This window comes from Scyliorhinus canicula, chromosome 10 (genome assembly GCF_902713615.1).
Source record: "Scyliorhinus canicula chromosome 10, sScyCan1.1, whole genome shotgun sequence".
NCBI lineage: Eukaryota > Metazoa > Chordata > Chondrichthyes > Carcharhiniformes > Scyliorhinidae > Scyliorhinus > Scyliorhinus canicula.
Genome location: NC_052155.1, coordinates 124,956,964 through 124,976,674, shown reverse-complemented (window position 1 = coordinate 124,976,674; position 19,711 = coordinate 124,956,964). Strand labels below are relative to the sequence as shown.

General features: G+C 41.7%; 1 protein-coding gene across 18 annotated transcripts in view; it reads left to right on the top strand.

The window, feature by feature from the left end:
- The window catches only part of LOC119972651 (band 4.1-like protein 3), a 404,335-nt gene that overhangs the window by 262,460 nt on the left and 122,164 nt on the right, over window positions 1-19,711 (top strand). For all 18 annotated transcript variants that reach the window (XM_038809700.1, XM_038809702.1, XM_038809693.1 and 15 more), the window contains 3 exons: window positions 6,940-7,044; window positions 10,502-10,544; window positions 12,930-13,005. In XM_038809700.1, the coding sequence (XP_038665628.1) occupies window positions 6,940-7,044; window positions 10,502-10,544; window positions 12,930-13,005 (224 nt within the window). The remainder of the gene's footprint in view (window positions 1-6,939; window positions 7,045-10,501; window positions 10,545-12,929; window positions 13,006-19,711) is intronic.

Here is a 19,711-nt window from a genome sequence, read left to right as displayed (position 1 = left end):
GTAAACTAAGCAGAGGCTTCTTCCATTGAAATTTAATTGAAGTTGAATTGCATAAACATCAGGGTCCAGACATGTGGCTGTGTATACTCATTTTTTAGGCGAAAAACAGTCTCCTGAGCTATCCACAGAGTGGACAGGAGTTGGCTTATGAGCAGGATGTGTGTTGCCTGCCATGTTGGGAAAATCCAAAAAAGTGACGTGCAGAGCCCACACTTGATATTGTGCAGGTGCAAATAAGGATCCTGATACCAGTCTGAAGTTCCCATTACAGGGTTGGTTTGCCCTAAGACAACCAGTGCTCAAGTAACTTTGGCCGCAACCAACAGGATAATTTTTTGTTTTGCAATTGAACTCCTGATACAGAGTACTTCCCGTCCCCATGACCTGTTGGACACCACCTAATCTATTTTTTTTCCTCCTGTCTTGGTCTGGTGTCTCTGTTTCATCACTTGTATGAGGTTTTCTACAATGGCAGCAGCTGCCTCTTCACTTATTGTGCTTTGTTACTGACCGGCAGATGTAAAAATGAAACCTGAGGTCCAATGTTGTTTCTATAACAAGCCTTAACATTTTGGCGCCTGATGGTTCCTGAAGCCAAAATGATCAAACTGAGATCAGGAAAATTGAGTTAGAATATTAGCTAGTGATATAGAAGGTGCAGTGATAGACTTGGAATTACAGGAGAAGCAAAGTTTTAAAAGTGTCCAGCAAGGGAAATTGGTGGGGTTAAACTGTTTATAATTCAATGCCAGGAGTATTACAAACAATATAGACAAGTTAGAGCACATGTAGACACATGGCAGCAGGATGTCATTGCTATGATTGGCTAAACCTGGCTAAAGGAGGGCCAAAATTGGCAGCTCAATTTCACTAATAAAGTTTTAAGGCATGATAGAGTGGGAGATAACAAGGAGGGGGAGCGGCACTAAAGGGTCAAGGAATCGATTCCAGTTGTGAGAAGGGATAATATGCTAAACGGCTCAACAAACAAGGCAAGTGGGTGAAGATCGGGGATAGTGATCACAATTCAGTTAGATTCAGTATTACATGGAAAAGGACAGAGATAAAGCAAGAATAAAAATTTTGAACTGTGGAAAGGCAAATTTTGTAGAAATGAGAAGGGACTTGGCTGAGGTGGACTGGCCAGCACTGCAGAGGATAAATCTGTGGAACAGGCAAGAAAGCCCAACAATGTATCTACTTCCTAAGGAAGCTAAAGAAATTCAGCATGTCTACATCGACTCTCAAATGTCTACTGATATGCCATAGAGAGCATCCTATCCGGCTGCATCACAGCTTGGTATGACAACTGCTCGGACCAAGGTCACAAGAAACTGCGGAGTGTGGTGAACTCAGCCCAACACATCGCATAAACTTGCCACTCTCCCATTGATTCTGTCTACAGCACTCAATGTCTCAGGAAGGCAGATAGCCTTGTCAGAGACCCCTCCCACCCAGGTTTGCCCTCTTCCAGACCCTTCCATCAGGCAGAAGATACAGAAGGATAAAGACCGACACAGCCAGACATAGGAACAGCTTCTTCCCCACAGCTACTAGACTCCTCAATGACTTTCCCTCGGACTGATCTGTCCCTTGTAAGAACACTATTCACGACACCCTATGCTGCTTTTGCTCATGTTTTTACTTTGTTTGGCCCCTTGTTCCGCACTTTAACCAATCACTTTGTTCATGTATTTTGTCGATTATTCTTTTCGTCTACTATGTATATTCACTTGGCCACAGAAAAATGCTTTTTGCTGTACTTCGGTACATGTGACAAGAAATTAATCAATCAAAGTAGGAGGAAGCATGAAAAGGAGAGATCCTAAATGTACAAAGTAGACAGGGCCTCTTTAAAAATAAGAGTGGGTCTGCCAAATCTAGACCCCCTGGTTATCTAGAGGAATACAGGGGAAGATCAAACAGAAAAGGAAAGCCCATGATAGGCATAAAGAGCTAAGCACTGCAGATAGCCTCGACGGGTATAGGAATTGCAAGGACGAAGTCAAAAAGGGAATAAGGAAATCAAAGAGGGTATAATAAAAATTAGCAAGTAAATTTAAAGAAAACCCAAAGATGTTTTACCAATATATTAATGGTAAAAAGTTAGTTAAGGAAAAATGAGAATGTGTGTGTAAATGCAGAGGCTGTGGGAAGGGTTTAAATGAATATTTTGTCTCCGTGTTTGCAAAAGAAATGGAAGATGGGCATGGTGGCGCAGTAGTTCGCACTATTGCCTCATGGCGCCAAGGACCTGGGTTTGATTCCAGCCCAGGTCACTGTCCGTGTGGAGTTTGCACATTCTTCCCGTGCCTGCATAGGTCTCACCCTCACACACACACACCCCCCCCCCCCCCCCCCCCCCCCCCCCCCACACACACACACACACACACACCAAAAATGTGCAGGATATGTGGATTGGCCATGCAAATTGCCGCTTAATTGGAAAAAAAAAAGCTATTGGGTACTCTAAATTTATATTTAGAAAAATAGGAAATGGATGATGCGGATATAGTAGTCTAGGAAGAACACTGTGAGATAGTGGGTTGGATAATCATAAAGAGAGAGGAAGTGCTTTAAAGATTGAAATCTTTGACGGTTGATAAGCCATAGGGCCAGATGGATTGTTTACAAAGCTTCTGAAGGAGGTCAGGGAGGAGATAGCAGATGCTCTGAGGATGATGTTTCAATCCTCACGAGAGACAAGTGAGGCCTTGACCCCAATCACCACCACTGCATCTTGGATCTCTCGGGGTTCGCTGAAGTGCTCAATGTTCTCCAGCATGATGGTGAAGAATGCTGAGGCCATGAAGCTGACCAGTGTTGGACCAGACATCTGTGACCAGGAGGACGTCAACACTCTGACTACCATTTTGTTCTGAACCAGTGACCCCTGGCTTGTTAATGGTAGATACACTGTGCTTGGCCTACTGTAATCGACTCCAGGGATGTGATTCGAGTCCAGCTTGGAGTCAGCTCACTGTGAGTGGGGGTGTGACCGTGGCTCATTATAGAGCAATCAGTACAAATAAAGCCTGTTTTCTTTGCAAAGATCCATTGTTCCTTGCCACAGCACTGGAAATACAGAAGGTTTATTCACATTGTGTTAGTTTATTTTTGGCTTCCAAATAGTGTATTTCATGATTATGCATCAGGACTAGAATACTTGGTTGGCAACCCATCCCCTGCTATCACATACATTTAACTAGCAAAATTGCTTTGTCGGTATGTAAACTCGATGGAGATGGTTTCCAGGAATACATCCATCACTTATAATGGGATATTCCAGTACAACTAATGGGATCTATCTAACCATATCTTGCTGTTGTATAGCATACTATGTTTAGCTATGTTGAAATGAAGGCAAATGCTCCTTTTTGGACCTGTTATTACGACTACGTGAGGAGCAGTGAAGTGAACAGGTTCCCCTTATATTCAAACTTCTCAATTGGCCACCAGAAAGGTTTCTCCGTTGATGCAATTTAAAACCAAATGTATTTACTTTGTAGTAGGAGCCAATCAAACCATGTTTTCTTGAGTCAAAGAAAGAGGTAAGTTTATTAGTTACTTAACCTGAGCAAAAGAATAATAAAAGACACCATGACACACATGTACAAATCTCAGAGGTATGAAAAGTTAGAGTCCAGATAAAAGTTTTAAAAATATACGATTAAATCCGTTGCTGGTTCTTGAGGTGTAGATTGTTGAGTGTTGCAGCCATTTGAAAGTAGCTGGTTTCCATTAAAAGCTTTGGAATTGAATTGAAGTTCAGCTAACTGCCCCTTGCTGGTGTCAATTTCAGCTTCAGAAATAATTTCTTTCCTGCTTCCTTCAATGGTGTTTTCTGTTTATTTTTTCTCTGACTGTCTGTCTACGCAAAACCAACTCTTAAACCTATCTGCATATTTAAAGAAGAAATTCAAATAACATATCTTGCAGTCATTGTTATCAAACAAGTAATCACGTTTTTGATCATTCATCTCAAACTTTTGACACATTTCAAGATAGTAGAAATCAACAGGTGATGGGTTATTTATTCTACCACAGGAATGCCAGTTAGCTATCTGGCTAGGTTAGCAGTTCCCTTTGTCTTGGCAGAATTACATTTAATTAAAGTCCAGCACCTAGTACTTTAATGTCCTCTTTTCAAGAGTACCTTTTTGAAACGGACCGCGACACCCCCAGATTTGTAAATCCGTGAACAACAGCATGTCAGGGCACGTCAGCAGTACAATGCATGTAGAAATTTTCTGGAAAGTGGACAATTTACGACCAGACATTAGGTGACTGGTGGTAGCAATCCTTGGTCAGCGTCTTTTCTTGTATTTTTCTAACAGGCTTTCTTTATATTTCTTTGATATGCTGGCGAAGTTGTAGCTATATCTTTGTCACAATTTCCCATCAGCGTGACACTGCCTATTAACTTGACATTTACCTATGTGAACCCACCTATGTGTCTCTCATTTTTCCCTAGTTCCCAGCTACTCACTATTTAGAAAATACTCAAATCTATCTTTCTTGGGTCCAAAATGAATGACCTCATACTTTCACACACTCCATGTGCCAGTTTTGCCTCAGTCTTTTAACTACCAATGACCATTCACAACTCTCTGCTCCCTCTATACTATTTACTGTGCTACCTCACTTTGTGTCATCAGCAAACCTGGATATTAGTATTCCTTTGTCCAATCATTGATAAATATAGTACAGATCCCTGGGAAACACCACTGGTCAAAGCTTGCTGATTTGATTACATAGCCAATTATCTCTACGCTTGTTCCTTATCTCCAAACCAATTCCATACTTATGTCAATAAGTTATCTCCCATTTTACACATTTTCAGATGTGTGAAACGTGTGAAACGTATTGAACACATTCTGGAGGTCTATGCGTAAACATCCAGTTATCTTATCTACCACTTTAGTTAATCTCAAAAATTATCCATTACACAAATCCATAATGACTCTTCCTGTTCAGCTCATATTTGTGCTGTCCAAGTGCTCAGAACAAGGGGAATAATCTTAAGAATGAATTAGGGAGACATCAGAAAGCAGATTTCTGCACAAAAGTTAAGGGAAATCTGGAACTTTTCTTCCCTAAAAAGCTGTGGATGCAGGAATAATAAAATATTTTGGTATAATTATTGTTAGCCAAAGGATCAAAGAATTACGGTGGGTGGGAGGTGGTGAAGTAAGTGAATGAAGTTTGGGTGCAGATTAACCATGGGTTAATTGAATGGTGTACACAGTAAGAAGTCTTACAACACCAGGTTAAAGTCCAACATGTTTGTTTCAAACACTCGCTTTCGGAGCACTGCTCCTTCCTCAGGTGAATCAGTATTCACCTGAAGAAGGATCAGTGCTCCGAAAGCTAGTGTTTGAAACAAACATGTTGGACTTTAACCTGGTGTTGTAAGACTTCTTACTGTGCTCACCCCAGTCCAACGCTGGCATCTCCACATCATAATTGAATGGTGGAACAGAACAAAGGAACTGAATGACCTACTCCTGTACTCAAGTACTTCTGCAATTGATCTCTTTGAATGGGAACTTGTCTGTCATTTGAGACAATATCAAATCTAATTAACTAAAAGGAACATTCACAATGTGACTATATTATGATAAGAGGTGGAGTGGAGTTTCATTTTCAACAGGAAATATTTAATGTGTTTGGTGGAATCATTCAAACATGACAGGTCAGTTAAGTCACAGAAAAACTTTAAACTGCTGGAATGTAGCCATCTAAATTCCAAAATGCTATTGATGTTTTCTTTGTAAGGAATTGCTGTTTCCTATATATATATTTAATTTCTCTCACTCATGTAGTGGTAATGATTCTTGGAGGTTATTGAAGTATATTGAGAAAGAACTGTGCGGAGGGAATTTTGCAGTTATGCAGCCAGTCGAGTTGAAGCTTGTTTATTTCTGGCAAAAATGTGCAAGGGGTAGTAGTTAATCAATAATAACATTTATGCTGGCTTCAATGGAAAATTATATCAGGATTGTGTAAAGCAGGCTATTGATTCACTGTTGCCTTTTTCTGCATTTTCACCAAAGACCAGTTTCTTTCCATCTTAAGCATTTGGTTACATTTTGTTAAGTAAAATAAAAATTGACAGTTTCTTTTAGCAGTGATTGTCAGTGAGGAATATACCCAAGAATTACAATAGGGCCATCTTAAAACGAGCTGCTTAGGTGCGCAAGAGTGATCTTCGATATGACTCTTCCTCTAACCGTACTGCTTTTTAAGAAGGAAACTGGCTGTTGGTTGGTACTTCCCAGAGTTTGCATTCAGTGCCACACAAAAATGAAAAGGCATATGGATTGAATATTCAATAGTGTGGATGAATTGAATCTATGCTCCAATACTCTTTGTACCAATGATAATTGCTCTAACATCCAATGCTGTTGCTCCACTTTCATTTACAAATTTCTTTTTTCGGGAGAAAAAAACACAAATATATTTTGGCAAAGGAAGATTCATATTGTCTTTGCGACTGGAAATGAGAGATAATATCTTCTTTGTTCGAGTCTCAGGTAAAATAATTGGCAGAAGTTGTTAAATCCTAGTCGTTGTTACATAACTGCCAGTTATAAAAATTAGTTAAAATTAATAATGGGTGCGTATAAAATAAAAGTGCTGCATAAAAAGGTGCATTAATTTTCAACATTGGTTAAATTTGTACTGTGGGTGAAGTGAGGGTGAGGGAGTTCATCATACCTCTGGTGGATACTGCTTCTGTAAGAGGTTTCCTTTTGAAATGAACAACTTAACATATATTTGTGTGTATAGAATTGAGTGTTTAAAAAAAAATCTTGTTTTTTTCTCCCTATTAATATTGCAACCATTTTCTGCAAGAAAAGATATTAACCGTGAGATCTATTTGATATTCTCGCTGATTGGTATTGTTTTTACACTGAGATATCTTTCTTTTGGCAGAAACGTGCAAAGGGACAGGTTCTCTTTGACAAAGTCTGTGGGCAGCTCAACCTTCTGGAAAAAGATTACTTTGGTTTGACATTTCGAGACTCTGAAAATCAAAAGGTAAGTTAGATAGTTAAATATTGGGTTGGTTGTATAGAGAGAAGATTAGTTTTGTTTTTTTCTTGATGAGGCAATGCTGCTACTCACGTAGCTGCTTTGAACTGTGTTTTTCTCTGTTCACTGATTTTACAAAAAGGTGAATTAAAGCAGAAATGCTGCTTTATCTTAGTGCCTGCTTTATTTTTGCAGAAATATAGGTCAGATGATACTTTATTTAGAGACCAGTTTCAGTGCGCAACTTAAATTAGTGGGTGTTGATTGCTTCTCGGCCTTCTGCGAAGATCAAGTGTCAGATCAAGCCCAAGATGAGGAGCAATGACTTTTCCTGTCAACTTGGATCTTGTTTGTCTCTCTTGGGGAGACCATGAATTGGTTTCAATTTGAATTTGGATTGGCTTTTGGAGCGGGCAATGGGATGGATTAAGGGTTTGCCCTGTCTACTCTGTATATAGGCTGAGTAACTTTAAGGAAAAATTTTTTTTTTAAATTAGTGTGAAGTGTTTTTTTTGGGTGCAAGTCACTTGGATCAGATATTGAGAGATCTCCAATTATGTGGCCTCTCATCACTTCAGCTTCTCATCCACTGCAGTATAGCTACATCCAGGTGAAAAACCAAGTTTAAAACATCCCTCAGTAATTCTTTGGACTGGCCAAAAACCTGGATTTCATTTTTAATGTTAGCTCAGATCTGACCAATTTGTTGGAAAGAGAGGCTCTCTTATATAATCAATGAACATAGAAAAGAAAAGCCAAAAAGAGTTAATATTTATGTTTCAATCTCGGATCTTTAATGAATACACATGCCTTCCCAAACAAAAACCTGAAGTCTAGTGACCAGTCAATTGAAAGAATCCCCGACATGAAGGTGTGGATGGTAAAATGGTCTCCTTCATTCTAGGAAAAAGAAGAGTCCATAGTGCATTACCACCTCTAGAAATGATAATACTGGCAGGAAGTCATCTAATTTTTTAATATTGGTCCAAATGTAGTTGTAGGGTATGTTATTTACTATAGCCTATAGAGGTATCATTGGATTTGGAACTAGAGTAGTTAAGGCAGATTGTCAAGAGTTCCGTCTGAGAATGTGAGCAGTGGCCAGCGTGAGAAGAACTGTTTTAAGCTGATGTGTAGGTTATGTTACCAGATCTTCAGCACATAAAGTTCTGCAGCAATCTTAACACCTGATAGTTGATATTGCAGTCATTGGACCTTTTTCTTGAAGAATGTTTGCTTTGGGTTGAGATCAGAAGATGTGAATCCTCACCTCCTTGCTCTCTGGCATTCAGGGACTTTCAGAAGGAGCAGGAAGTAGTGTACCACACGTTTATTTGCTATTTTACACTTGATTAGATATAGGAATGAAATTCCACCTTGGATCAATATCCATATTTGACTTGCACAATCATTGTAGCCCAGCCCTCTGCCCCATGCCTCTTCAGAGCTCTTAACTACTGCTGTAAGTGATAGTCACCAATGCATACAGTGGTCACTAATTCTTCAAGTTCCGTAACCTTAGAGTAGGCTAAAGGAAAGAATAAAAGCTCTGCAGGGAGCAAAAATCATTGCCTGCAGGAAATTAGAGTGGCAGAAGAGTGGTAGGTAGAGGATAAAGTGTGGAGCTAAAACCAGGGAGCTAGCAAGAGTTTATGAGAGTTATGTGAATTGAGGATTGAATGAAAAGTAGTTGCAGAAACCCAAGAGGGTTGCAGGGTATGTATCTGAGGGGTGACAGGTTGCACAGAGTATAATACCTTTGTGAACCTGCTCTAGTGATGGTTATGTGGCTTTGAACTATTTGGGGAAAGGGTGGAAGAGAGCTTTGGAACGATAACTTTTTAGGAAATCTTGGTCTAGTTGATCTCTTAAAATCCAATTGTTACTTTGATTTTTACCCTTTTTTAATAGAAGGAAATATTATCGATTATCATTTATGAAGTGTAACATTGACCGAAGTTAACAGGAATGCAAGTATAATTATAATTTTTAATTAAAAAATTCTTCAGATGGAACAATTTCTCTGGAAATATACCATTGATGCTGCTGTGTCGAGTGTTTGGGAGAACTATGCCATTTAAATTACTGCCTATAGCCTCAGCCATTTGTCAGTAAGACTGGGTTTGAGTTAAAAATTATTTGGTGGAAAATAGTTCATTTGTAAAGAAAATTAATTTCTTTCCAAAATATTTTACGAAAAGTTTTCAAAAAAAATTTAACAAAAATAATGTAATACCCACCTTCATTGTAGTTTCCAGGATTTCTGAAAGAGCATTTTTGGAGATGTCTGCTGTTTAATTTGAGTTGTGTTCCACTGCACTTACAGTGTAACTATATTGTTTTTCACATGTCAGAGACTCACATTTTGCGGTGCTTTTAAGTTGTTAATTTTTTGGTGGCTTGCAAATTAGCTTTTGCTTGTTCATTACTCTTAAGGCTTTTACACTGCAGCTTCAGGTTATTAGAAAGGCAAAGCAATTTAGTGCCCTCTACAGGAGATTGTGAATAGGACAACAACAGTGTCTCTTTTCAGCCAACTGGATTGAAATAAACCATATTGTACCACATGGAGTCCGAACATAATTAAAATACTTGGTGCAGTGCCAACTAATGTACAGAAAGTAAAATAGAGAGAGAGAGAAGGATGGGATTAAGAGAGATGATGGATAAGGTTTTATTCAATTTAAAAGATTTAATTTTAAAAAATCTTTAACAATTCAAGTCTGAAGGAATGAGACTCCACACTTCAATATTACATTTTCAATGCCAAAGAGGTTGTATGGCAGCAATTAAGAATTATCAAACTTAAAGTATTCGCCAAGGGAATCTAATGTGCAAATCCTAACCTTTCCTGAACTGGTTAGTGGGTAATTAATAGTTAGGTACTGCACAGTCAAAACCTTCTATGTATGTAATATATATAATTAGATGTGAATGCCAAAATCCCTTGGTGAGAACTGTTAGTGCAAAGCTTCTGGAACAGCAAGGCAACTTGTGTGCCAACCTCTTGATTTCCTTGTTTAATGATGGATGCCAGGAGCCTCACCAGTCTTAGAGCCACAAAAATTGGAACAATAGCTTATAGCCAACCACAGTGTATCTATTTCTACTCCAAAGGCTGGGATTAAAGTTAAGTATTTTAATTGCCATCAATTTAAATCTACATGCCTTCCTCAGTGACCCTTCCTTTTGGATTCCATCTGATGGCACCTTAATCTTTCAGTATTTAATTACCTAATTTGGTCTCTTATCCTTGTCAATCTCACTCATGTCTTTCACAATTTGTCCTGACCATCAGCATAATTTCTCAATAAAAGAAGTATTGTTTTCACTAATTACGACTTAATTTAGGATGACCCATTTGCACCATAGGCGATTGTTATCCTGCACTAAACTGATTTATTTCATTTTGTTATGCCACATTATTTTTGTACCTCTAAACATATCAAATGTTCTATTTCAGAACTGGTTGGACCCAGCCAAGGAAATTAAAAAGCAAATCCGAAGTAAGCACATTTTACTAATGACTTGAAATGCAGCTTATTTGTAATGATGTCTGAAAGGTAACACTCAGTAATAGCTTCCTATTTATCTTTTTACGAGGATATTGTTTCTATTCACATTTTGTTGGAACTCCCAACAATAAAGCATGTGTTCAGGTGGTTTTATAGTTTGTTTCATTTTCCAGTTAATACTATTGCTTCTGTAAAGGTTTATAGCATTCAAAAGGTCAAAAGCCCAGCATATTTTTTATCTCCTTACAAAATGCAGCACCTACAGAATACATGTTCTTCTGCCTGCTTTATTGAAATTGTGATTGCCGTTTAATCCCAATGCCTAGTTATTGGAAAATTGTTGAAGCAGAAGTGGATGGAATGGTGAATTAACATAATGATCGTGATGCAGTAAACCCACATAAGCATTACTCAAATAGGTCTGCAAAGTAATTATGGAAAGGAAGAGAGAGAATACTTGGGAAATTAAACATGAAAGATATTGTGATAATTTTTTAAAATTTTAAATCCTTATTTTTAGAGGAAGAAGAATTTTCAGGAAATTGCATGTCAATGACATCAAACAAGATGCCAGATCCAAAATTGTCCTATTGTGAGACCTTGTGTGATTCCTTTTTGCTTACACTGTTATCCCTCTTTTGTTTTGCAATTTTGTTACACTCTAGCTCTATATTCTTGTTCAAAGCTATTATGTTAATCAATCTTACACTGAGATTCAATCTCCATATCTTATTCATCGCTTCAGAGCTACTGTTTCCAATTCCACAGCCATGCTTGCCTTCATTTTAGCCTCACTGCGGTTGAAACTCTAATTGGTGTCTGTCACCTTAGTCATAAGTGCTCCCGTTGCAGGCTCTTCACAATGCCTATAATTCATTGAACTAATGCAGTAGGCCTTGCTGACCTCTAAATCCGGTCTTTAACTGATCTAAATTGGTTCAAAACATTGATAGAAATATTTGCATGCCCATCCGTATATCTTTTCGTCATCTTGTGCAACTCACGAATTGCAACCTCCTATGTCCCAGTTCACATCCTCTCTTCTGACACTGGCCTACTGTGCCTCTCTTTCAGTGGCACCATTGCATTTCCGAGAGCTCAGTCATTAATACAGCAAGGTCATAGCATTTAGTGCAGTACCATTTTTTATATATAAAAATAAAAATTTGATCATGATTCCATAATGTTTTAGGAGTTAAAAGAATGTCAGCTAAAGTATTACTGAGTGACGAAGAACAGGAAAGCTCCTGGTTTTAATTTTGTCTTCAATCCATGATCCCAATTGGGCCAACACCGAGAACACTACAGTTGGCCCTTATGAGAGGGGAAAAGTCAACTGTGATTCCTAATCCTGATCATTGTGTTGTACTATCGCATATGTTTACATGTTGAGTCAGTGCAACAGTGATAACCAAAGGTAACGTGCCAGCACAATGGGAGGCCTGTTGTGGTGTCCATAACCACACATGAAGAATAGCTACTTGGCTGAGTATCAGTGGAATTCTTGAGGAATAGGCGTATCAGGAAAGGCATTAACATCTGGCACACCAATAATATGGATAGTGCTGTATAACATTTATACATAGACCCTATTTGTTTTGGGAGGTCTCAAAGTCACTTTGTTGATTTCAAAGCTATTTTTACACCAAAAAAAGGCCATCTATTCGCCAACTGATTGTCGTCAGTGTCTTTCATAATTTAAAAAATGTTCAGCATAGTTAATAGTGAAGAGAACTGTAAGTAAATTCCAGACAATAGCTATGGACTTGTAGATAGTAAAAGTGACTGTTAGACAAAACTTAATATGGAGAAATGGGGAACAAGGAGAGGAAATATAAATCAAATGGTAACATTTTAAAAAGAGTAGGAGTGGTATTACCGAGGGGTACAGACAGACAATCTTTAAAAGTAGGGGTGAGGACACAGTGTTCACAGTCCTCTAGACCTTTTGATGAATAAATCAAGCACACAATCATGAGAGAATGATATGCCACGTGAATTTAAATGACAGATTATTTCTTAAAATAAAGAATTATTAGACTGTAACTTGTCTTATCTACCACTCAAGTGATTAATAAACCTAATATCACAAGGCTATGTGGAGAAAACTGATAAAATGCTGTTAAGTTAATATTCACATTTGTTGTAGGGATAGTAAAAGGCAAACAGTGACAGGTAACCCATGAGTGTCATTTATTTATTAGGATTCTCATGTCATTTTAAAACTGAAATTTTCAAGTAAAAAAAATCCCGTGACATTTTGTACTGGAAAAGTAATCCTTGGAGAGGTATTTTTCATTATTTCAAAAAAAAAAATTGAAATTTAAATGGCTTTCCTTTTGTTTGACATTTGGGTAATGATTTGATTCCATACAGGTGGCTTGTGGCAGTTTGCATTCAATGTAAAGTTTTACCCTCCAGATCCTGCCCAGCTCTCTGAGGACATCACCAGGTGAGTGAAAGAATGTTTCTTTTAGCACTTCAAGTAGAGATCTGTGTGGTCAAAATTAATTGTTCTGTAAATGAGTTCCAAAACTTTTATTCAAAAGAAAGTGTATGCTATATCTTACAAAACTCCTATTTATTATCTAATTGTAGGTCTTTAATTAAAATTAACAGTATTCAGAAAGTAAATTCACCAAAGTAAATTGGTTTTGCAGAAACCAATCAGTGCATTATAGATGGAATAGTATTTGAAAGTAAGCTATTCATACACTATCAGATGGTAATTTTTAAAAATTGTAATTGCTAATCTTTCCTTCCTAACCCATGAGAATAGACAATAACTGAACAAGCAGTTATATTTGTATGGTACATGTTGCACGTAGGTGTCTCACGGGCGGAAAGGAAAATTGAAAGTGAAAGGAGGAACGATGAACCAATAACATGGTTGAAAAAGTAGGTTTTAAAATCTGAAACAAGGGGAAGAGAAAACTAAACAAAATAGTATTGGAAAGAGCTTGAGAGAGCAGGATGTCATGAGTGTACGACTTTATAAAATATGTAGTGTACTGAACTAATTAAGTAAAAGTATTAGCAATAATCTGCCTTGCTAAAGGTTCCTTGTATAGCTCTGGGAATGAGGCACCCTTACCTACATGTAGAGACAGTAAGAAGTCTTACTACACCAGGTTAAAGTCCAACAGGTTTGTTTCAAATCACTAGCTTTCAGAACGCAGCTCCTTCCTCAGGTGAGGAAGTCCTGTTGGACTTTAACCTGGTGTTGTAAGACTTCTTACTGTGGCCACCCCAGTCCAACGCCGGCACCTCTACATCATGGCTATATGCAGAGAGACCAGGCATTTAGGCTAGGGGAGATAACGGGTGAGTAACATTTATGACATGCATGTACCAGACCATATCCAACAAGGGAGCATCTGAGCACCTCCTCTTGAATTTCAATGGTATTGCCATCATTAAATCCCCACCATCAACATCCATTGACCAGAAGCTTATCCAAAACAGTCACATAAATATTGTAGCTGTAAGATCAGGCCAGAGGCTGAGCGTTGTGAGGTGAGTGGCTCTCCTGCAAACTTCTCAAAGCCTTTCCACCACCTACAAGTAAGAATGGAATAGTCTCCATTTGCCTCGGTGAGTACAGCTCCTTCAACACTTGGAAGCTGGATACCATTGTCACCCCGGTTGTCTCATTAATCATTTACTCCTTCCACGACTAGCGCAGTGTGCCATCTATTAGAAACAATTTGCCATGGCTTCTTCGACAGCATCTCTCAAATTTGTGACCTCTAAGCCTAAGAGTCAAGGCAGCGGTGCATGTGAACGCCAACCTGCAAACTCGCCTCCAAGTCACTCACCAGCCTGACTTAAAAATATATTGTGTTCCTTCATCATCACTGGGTCAAAATCTTGGAACTTCCTACTTTCAGCTTCGGGCGACAGAAGTTGAGGAGGTGGCTCACCACCATCACCTTGAGAGAGAGAGAGAATGAGATGGGCATAAACGATGACCTTGCCATTGATGGTTCACATCTCATGAATTAATTTTTAAAAATAATTGCAAATGGAATCGCGAACTTGCCACCCTGACCTTAATGTATAGACTGACCTCATTTTCTGAGCATTGAGAGAGTGAACAGTGCACAGTTTTGATAAAGTCCATAACTGAAGTATTAAGTTATCTGGCCTCTCCATAATTGCAGCCTGGTGGTGCATCCAGCATGTTTATGCATCATGTTCGGTCTGTCTCCTAATATTTCTCAATAATATTTTTTCTATATTTGTTCCCTTAAAATTTTAAATCTTAACAGAATTTTGGCAGTTTGTTAACGTTTTTGGAGATGCCAGAGAATATGTTAATTCCTGCGAGGGTTCTTCCAGCAGAAAGTAGTGAATGTGACTGTTTTGTGCTGTTGGCAGCCATCGGGACATCTTGTCATTTCACTGCATTGCAGTTGATTTCCACACACTTGTCAGTGAATGCGGATTATTCATTCTGCGCCACTACATTCTGCTTCTCGAGCTTAGAAATAGTGCTGGGAGGGAGGGTGCGATGTGTGGGAGTGGGGGGAAGAAAAGGAGTGTTGAAAAGAGTAATCATTATTTTCAAAATACCTGAGAGGGGCAGTGCATAAGCTCAGTATGAAATAAATTGGGCAGAAGTAATTTGTCAGGTTATGTATCTCTTGATTTGCCAACTGCAATTTCCTGACCTTTTGCTGTAATGGGCACAGAACCATGGCTCATGAGCTCAGAAAGAGAAAATGTCAGCCAGTGTGTCATGGAAGAACTCTGATGTGATTTCTGGACCAAAATGCAAAGTCTGTTGAATTTATTTTCAATTTTATTGAATTTATCTTGGGCACAATCTTCCGGCCACGTGTGCTGGAAAAAGCATCTCGGGGCGGCTGTGTGTGGCCGGTGAATGCTGAGAGACCCCGCTCCCGGGATCAACCCACTCGCAACACCTCACAACATTGCGTAGAATTCTACGCAATCTCGTGAGATGTTGCATGGGGAATCCCACACATAATGGGCAATTTCTGGCAAATCTGCATATTTGAGCGAGGCAGTAAGCCTTACTCTAATGTGCAGACCCACAAGGTACCTGAGGTTTTGGAATTCAATTACTTCACCGTGGGGACCTTGGGTGATCGCCGTTTCGTACTGGTCCCACCATTGGGGACTAGACAGAATGACTCGCGTGGAGTCTCCCTGGCACTGGTGCCACCTGGGTACCCTTGCAGTGCCACCAGGCATTGCCAAGGTGCCCGGGTGGCACTACCAGCTGCTGTTGGCGCTGCCAAGGCATTCTATGAGCGTGCCTGATTGGGCCACGATTGCACAGCACCAAAGTTTATGAAGTATTTAAATCCTAAAGCAATTCTATTATGGCTTTTAACTGACCGATATAAATAATAACAAGCATAAATGGTCAAATTCAAATCATGGGATCAAATTTGATAGGTGTTGCACCTTTTCTTTTTGGCCATAAATCTAGTATGAAGTTTAGCTGTTTATCAGTGCCTCTGCTCAGTCTGGGCTGACATTGGCCCCGCTACAAAATCCTGAGTGGATGTCTTAAACAGGCCTGTTGATTATATAAATTAGATGAGGCGATTTGCTCTCCAATTTGAAGGCCTTCCATTGTTGCATGACAGCTTTGCCCAAGTATTCAGATGAAGCCCCAGGAACAACTTATCCTGCTTTGGGCGCATGCTGTATTCACAGTGCTGAGTCTGGGCCAAAAAACAATCCCAAATTCATTTTTAGACCATGAAACGTAGTGCCTCTAAATGCTTATGTTGCAAAGCAATTCAAGATGGATTCCTGTTATTAATATTGTTACAAATTAAGTTTCCTTGCAGTTCTTGAGGCATTTTGCTTCAATAGGGTCAAGTCAATGGTGTTCTTATATTAATGATGATACTTAAAAAAGCCAATGTACTCTGCAGACCAAACAGTATCAGAAACTAACATTTCAGTGAGTCCCACAAATTGGCATGAGTTTAATGATTTTTTTGACGAATGAATGCTACAGCATGTTTGGAGGTCTTTCAACGTCTCTCTGGAACCCCATATTTTGATCAATCACCTAAGAAACATCTTTATACGCCTTGGCGTATTTTTGAAGGTACCACGCTTCATGTGGGATATTAAATAAATAGCCCGATTCTCAGTTTAGGTAGTAATTAAATTCAAATAGATTTATTCATAGAGGTTTCCCAGTGTCATGACCAATAATTCTCCTTTTTAAAAAAGTATTCATTCAAATGTTGGCTAGGCCAACATTTATTGCCCATCCTTAATTGCCCTTTTGAAGGTGGTGGTGAGCAGCCTTTTTGATCTGCCGCAGTCCATATGGTGTAGGTACACACATAGGGCGGAATTCTCCGCAGGGGGCCGAATTCGTGAAGGCCGTCGTGAACTCGGCTGAGGTTCACGATGGCCTCGGAGCCCGCTCCCCGCACCTAATTCACCCCCACCCGGGGTGCTAGGAGTGGGCCTCCGTCTTTCTCAGCAGCGACCTCGTCACGCCGAGAATGTGAAGTCATTCGACATGCGTGGGTTGCCAGTTCCAACCCGCGCATGCGCGGATGACTTCATCGCGCAGACGGCACGAACCCGCGCATGCGCGGTGGCCATCTTTCTACTCAGCCGCCCGGCAATACGTGGCGGCTTGATCTTGCCGGGCGGCAGAGGAGAAAGAGTGCGTCCCTTTTGGACGCTGGCCCGACGATCGGTGGGCACCGATTGCGGGCCTGTCCCCTCCCGAGCACAGTTGTGGTGCTCCCGTGCCAATCGGGCCCCTAGATGCCCCAAACGGGCATCTGGCACCCGTTCCACGAATGCAGCGACCAGGTGTGTTTGCCGCCGTCATGAAACGGGCGTGAAGGGCTGGCCGCTCGGCCCATCGGGCTCGGAGACTCGCCGTTCGCCGTGAAAAATGGCGAGCAGCGATTTTTCCGAGCGCGGGGGGGGGGGGGGGAGGAGGAATCGCGGGGGGGGGGTGCCGGGGGCCCTCCCGCGATTCTCCCAGGCCGCGTGTGGAGTGGAGAATCGAGCCCATAGTTCTGTTAGGAAGGGAGTTCCATTACTTTGATCCAGTGAAAATGAAGGAACGGTGATATATTTTCAAGTCAGGTTGGAGTGGCTTGAAAGGGAGCTTGAGGGTAGTGGTGTTCCCATGCATTTGCCCTTGTCCTTCCAAGTGCTAGGAGTTAAGGGTTTGGAAGGTGCTGGCAAACAACACCTGAAAAATAAGGTTGCTGTTTGTGAGACCTTTCTTTTTTTTTTTTTTTAAATAATTTTTATTGAAAGAGTTTTTCCATACAAACATTTACCCCTACTAATTTTTAAATTATTTACAACACAATCCCTCTAGGCAAATGTCCCTCCCTCGCCCGCCCTCTCGCGCGCACCAGTCCTCCCCCCCCCCCCCCCCCCCCCCCCAGGCAACCTTAACAAACAAGGCAGCCTACAGTTTCAGACATGAGCAGCGAGCAGACTTGCCCGCGTTACAGTCGTGCATGTCCCCCACGACCCTTGCTGCCCCCCCCTCCCCCCCCTCCCTCCCCCCCCCCTCCCCCCCCCCCCCCCCCCCCCCCCCCCCCCCGGGTTGCTGCTGCCACGACCCCGAACGTCTATCTCTGATCTAAAAAGTCAAGGAAAGGTTGCCACCGCCTGGAGAATCCCTGTACCGACCCTCTCAGGGCAAATTTGATCCTTTCTAGCTGAATATAGCTAGCCATATCGTTAATCCAAGTTTCAACGCTTGGAGGCCTCGCGTCCTTCCATTGAATTAATATCCTTCGTCGAGCCACTAGGGATGCAAAGGCCAGTATTCCGGCCTCCCTAGCCTCCTGTACCCCCGGTTCTACCCCGACCCCAAAGATCGCAAGCCCCCATCCTGGTTTGACCCTGGACCCCACCACCTTCGACACCGTCCTTGCCACCCCCTTCCAGAACCCTTCCAGCACCGGACATGCCCAGAACATATGCACATGGTTCGCTGGGCTTCCCAGACATCTGACACACCTGTCCTCACCCCCAAAGAACCGGCTCATCCTTGTCCCCGTCATGTGAGCTCTATGCAGCACCTTAAATTGAATGAGGCTCAGCCTCGCACACGAGGAGGAAGAATTGACCTTCTCCAGTGCATCCGCCCACGTCCCGTCTTCTATCTGCTCTCCCAGCTCCCCTTCCCACTTGGCTTTCAGCTCCTCCCCTGATGCTTCTTCCGCCTCCTGCATTATCTTGTAGATGTCTGATATCTTCCCCCCTCTGACCCAGACCCCCGAGAGCACCCTATCACTCGCCCCCTTACTGGGGAGCAGGGGGAACCCCTCCACCTGCCGTCTAGCAAATGCCTTCACTTGTAAATATCTGAACATGTTTCCCGGGGGGAGCTCAAACTTCTCCTCCAGCCCTCCCAGGCTCGCAAACCTCCCCTCTATAAACAGGTCCTTCAGCTGCCGTATGCCCACCCTGTACCAGCTCTGAAATCCCCCGTCGATGTTCCCCGGGATGAATCTATGGTTCCCTCTTATTGGCGCCGCCAACAGACCTCCCATTTCCCCCCTATGTCGCCTCCACTGCCCCCATATCTTGAGGGTGGCCGCCACCACCGGGCTCGTGGTGTACCTCGTGGGGGGGAGCGGCCATGGTGCCGTTACTAGGGCCCCCAGGCTTGTGTTGCCACAGGACGCCCTCTCCATTCGTTTCCAAGCTGCCCCCTCCCCTTCCATCATCCACTTGCGCACCATTGACACATTTGCCGCCCAGTAGTACCCCCGAAAGATTGGGTAGTGCCAGCCCTCCACTGTCCCTACTCCGCTCCAAAAAGACCCTCCTCACCCTTGGGGTGCCATGCGCCCACACGTAGCTCATGATGCTACTCGTCACCTTTTTGAAGAAGGCCCTAGGGAGGAAGATGGGCAAGCACTGAAATAAAAACAAGAACCTTGGGAGGACCGTCATTTTGATTGACTGCACCCTCCCCGCCAGCGACAACGGTACCATGTCCCACCTCTTAAATTCCTCCTCCATCTGTTCCACCAGCCTGGAAAAGTTCAACTTGTGGAGGGTCCCCCAGTTCCTTGCCACCTGCACCCCTAAGTACCTAAAGCTCTTTCCTGCTCGCTTGAAGGGGAGTCTCCCAATGCCCTCTCCCTGGTCCCCCGGGTGTATCACAAAAA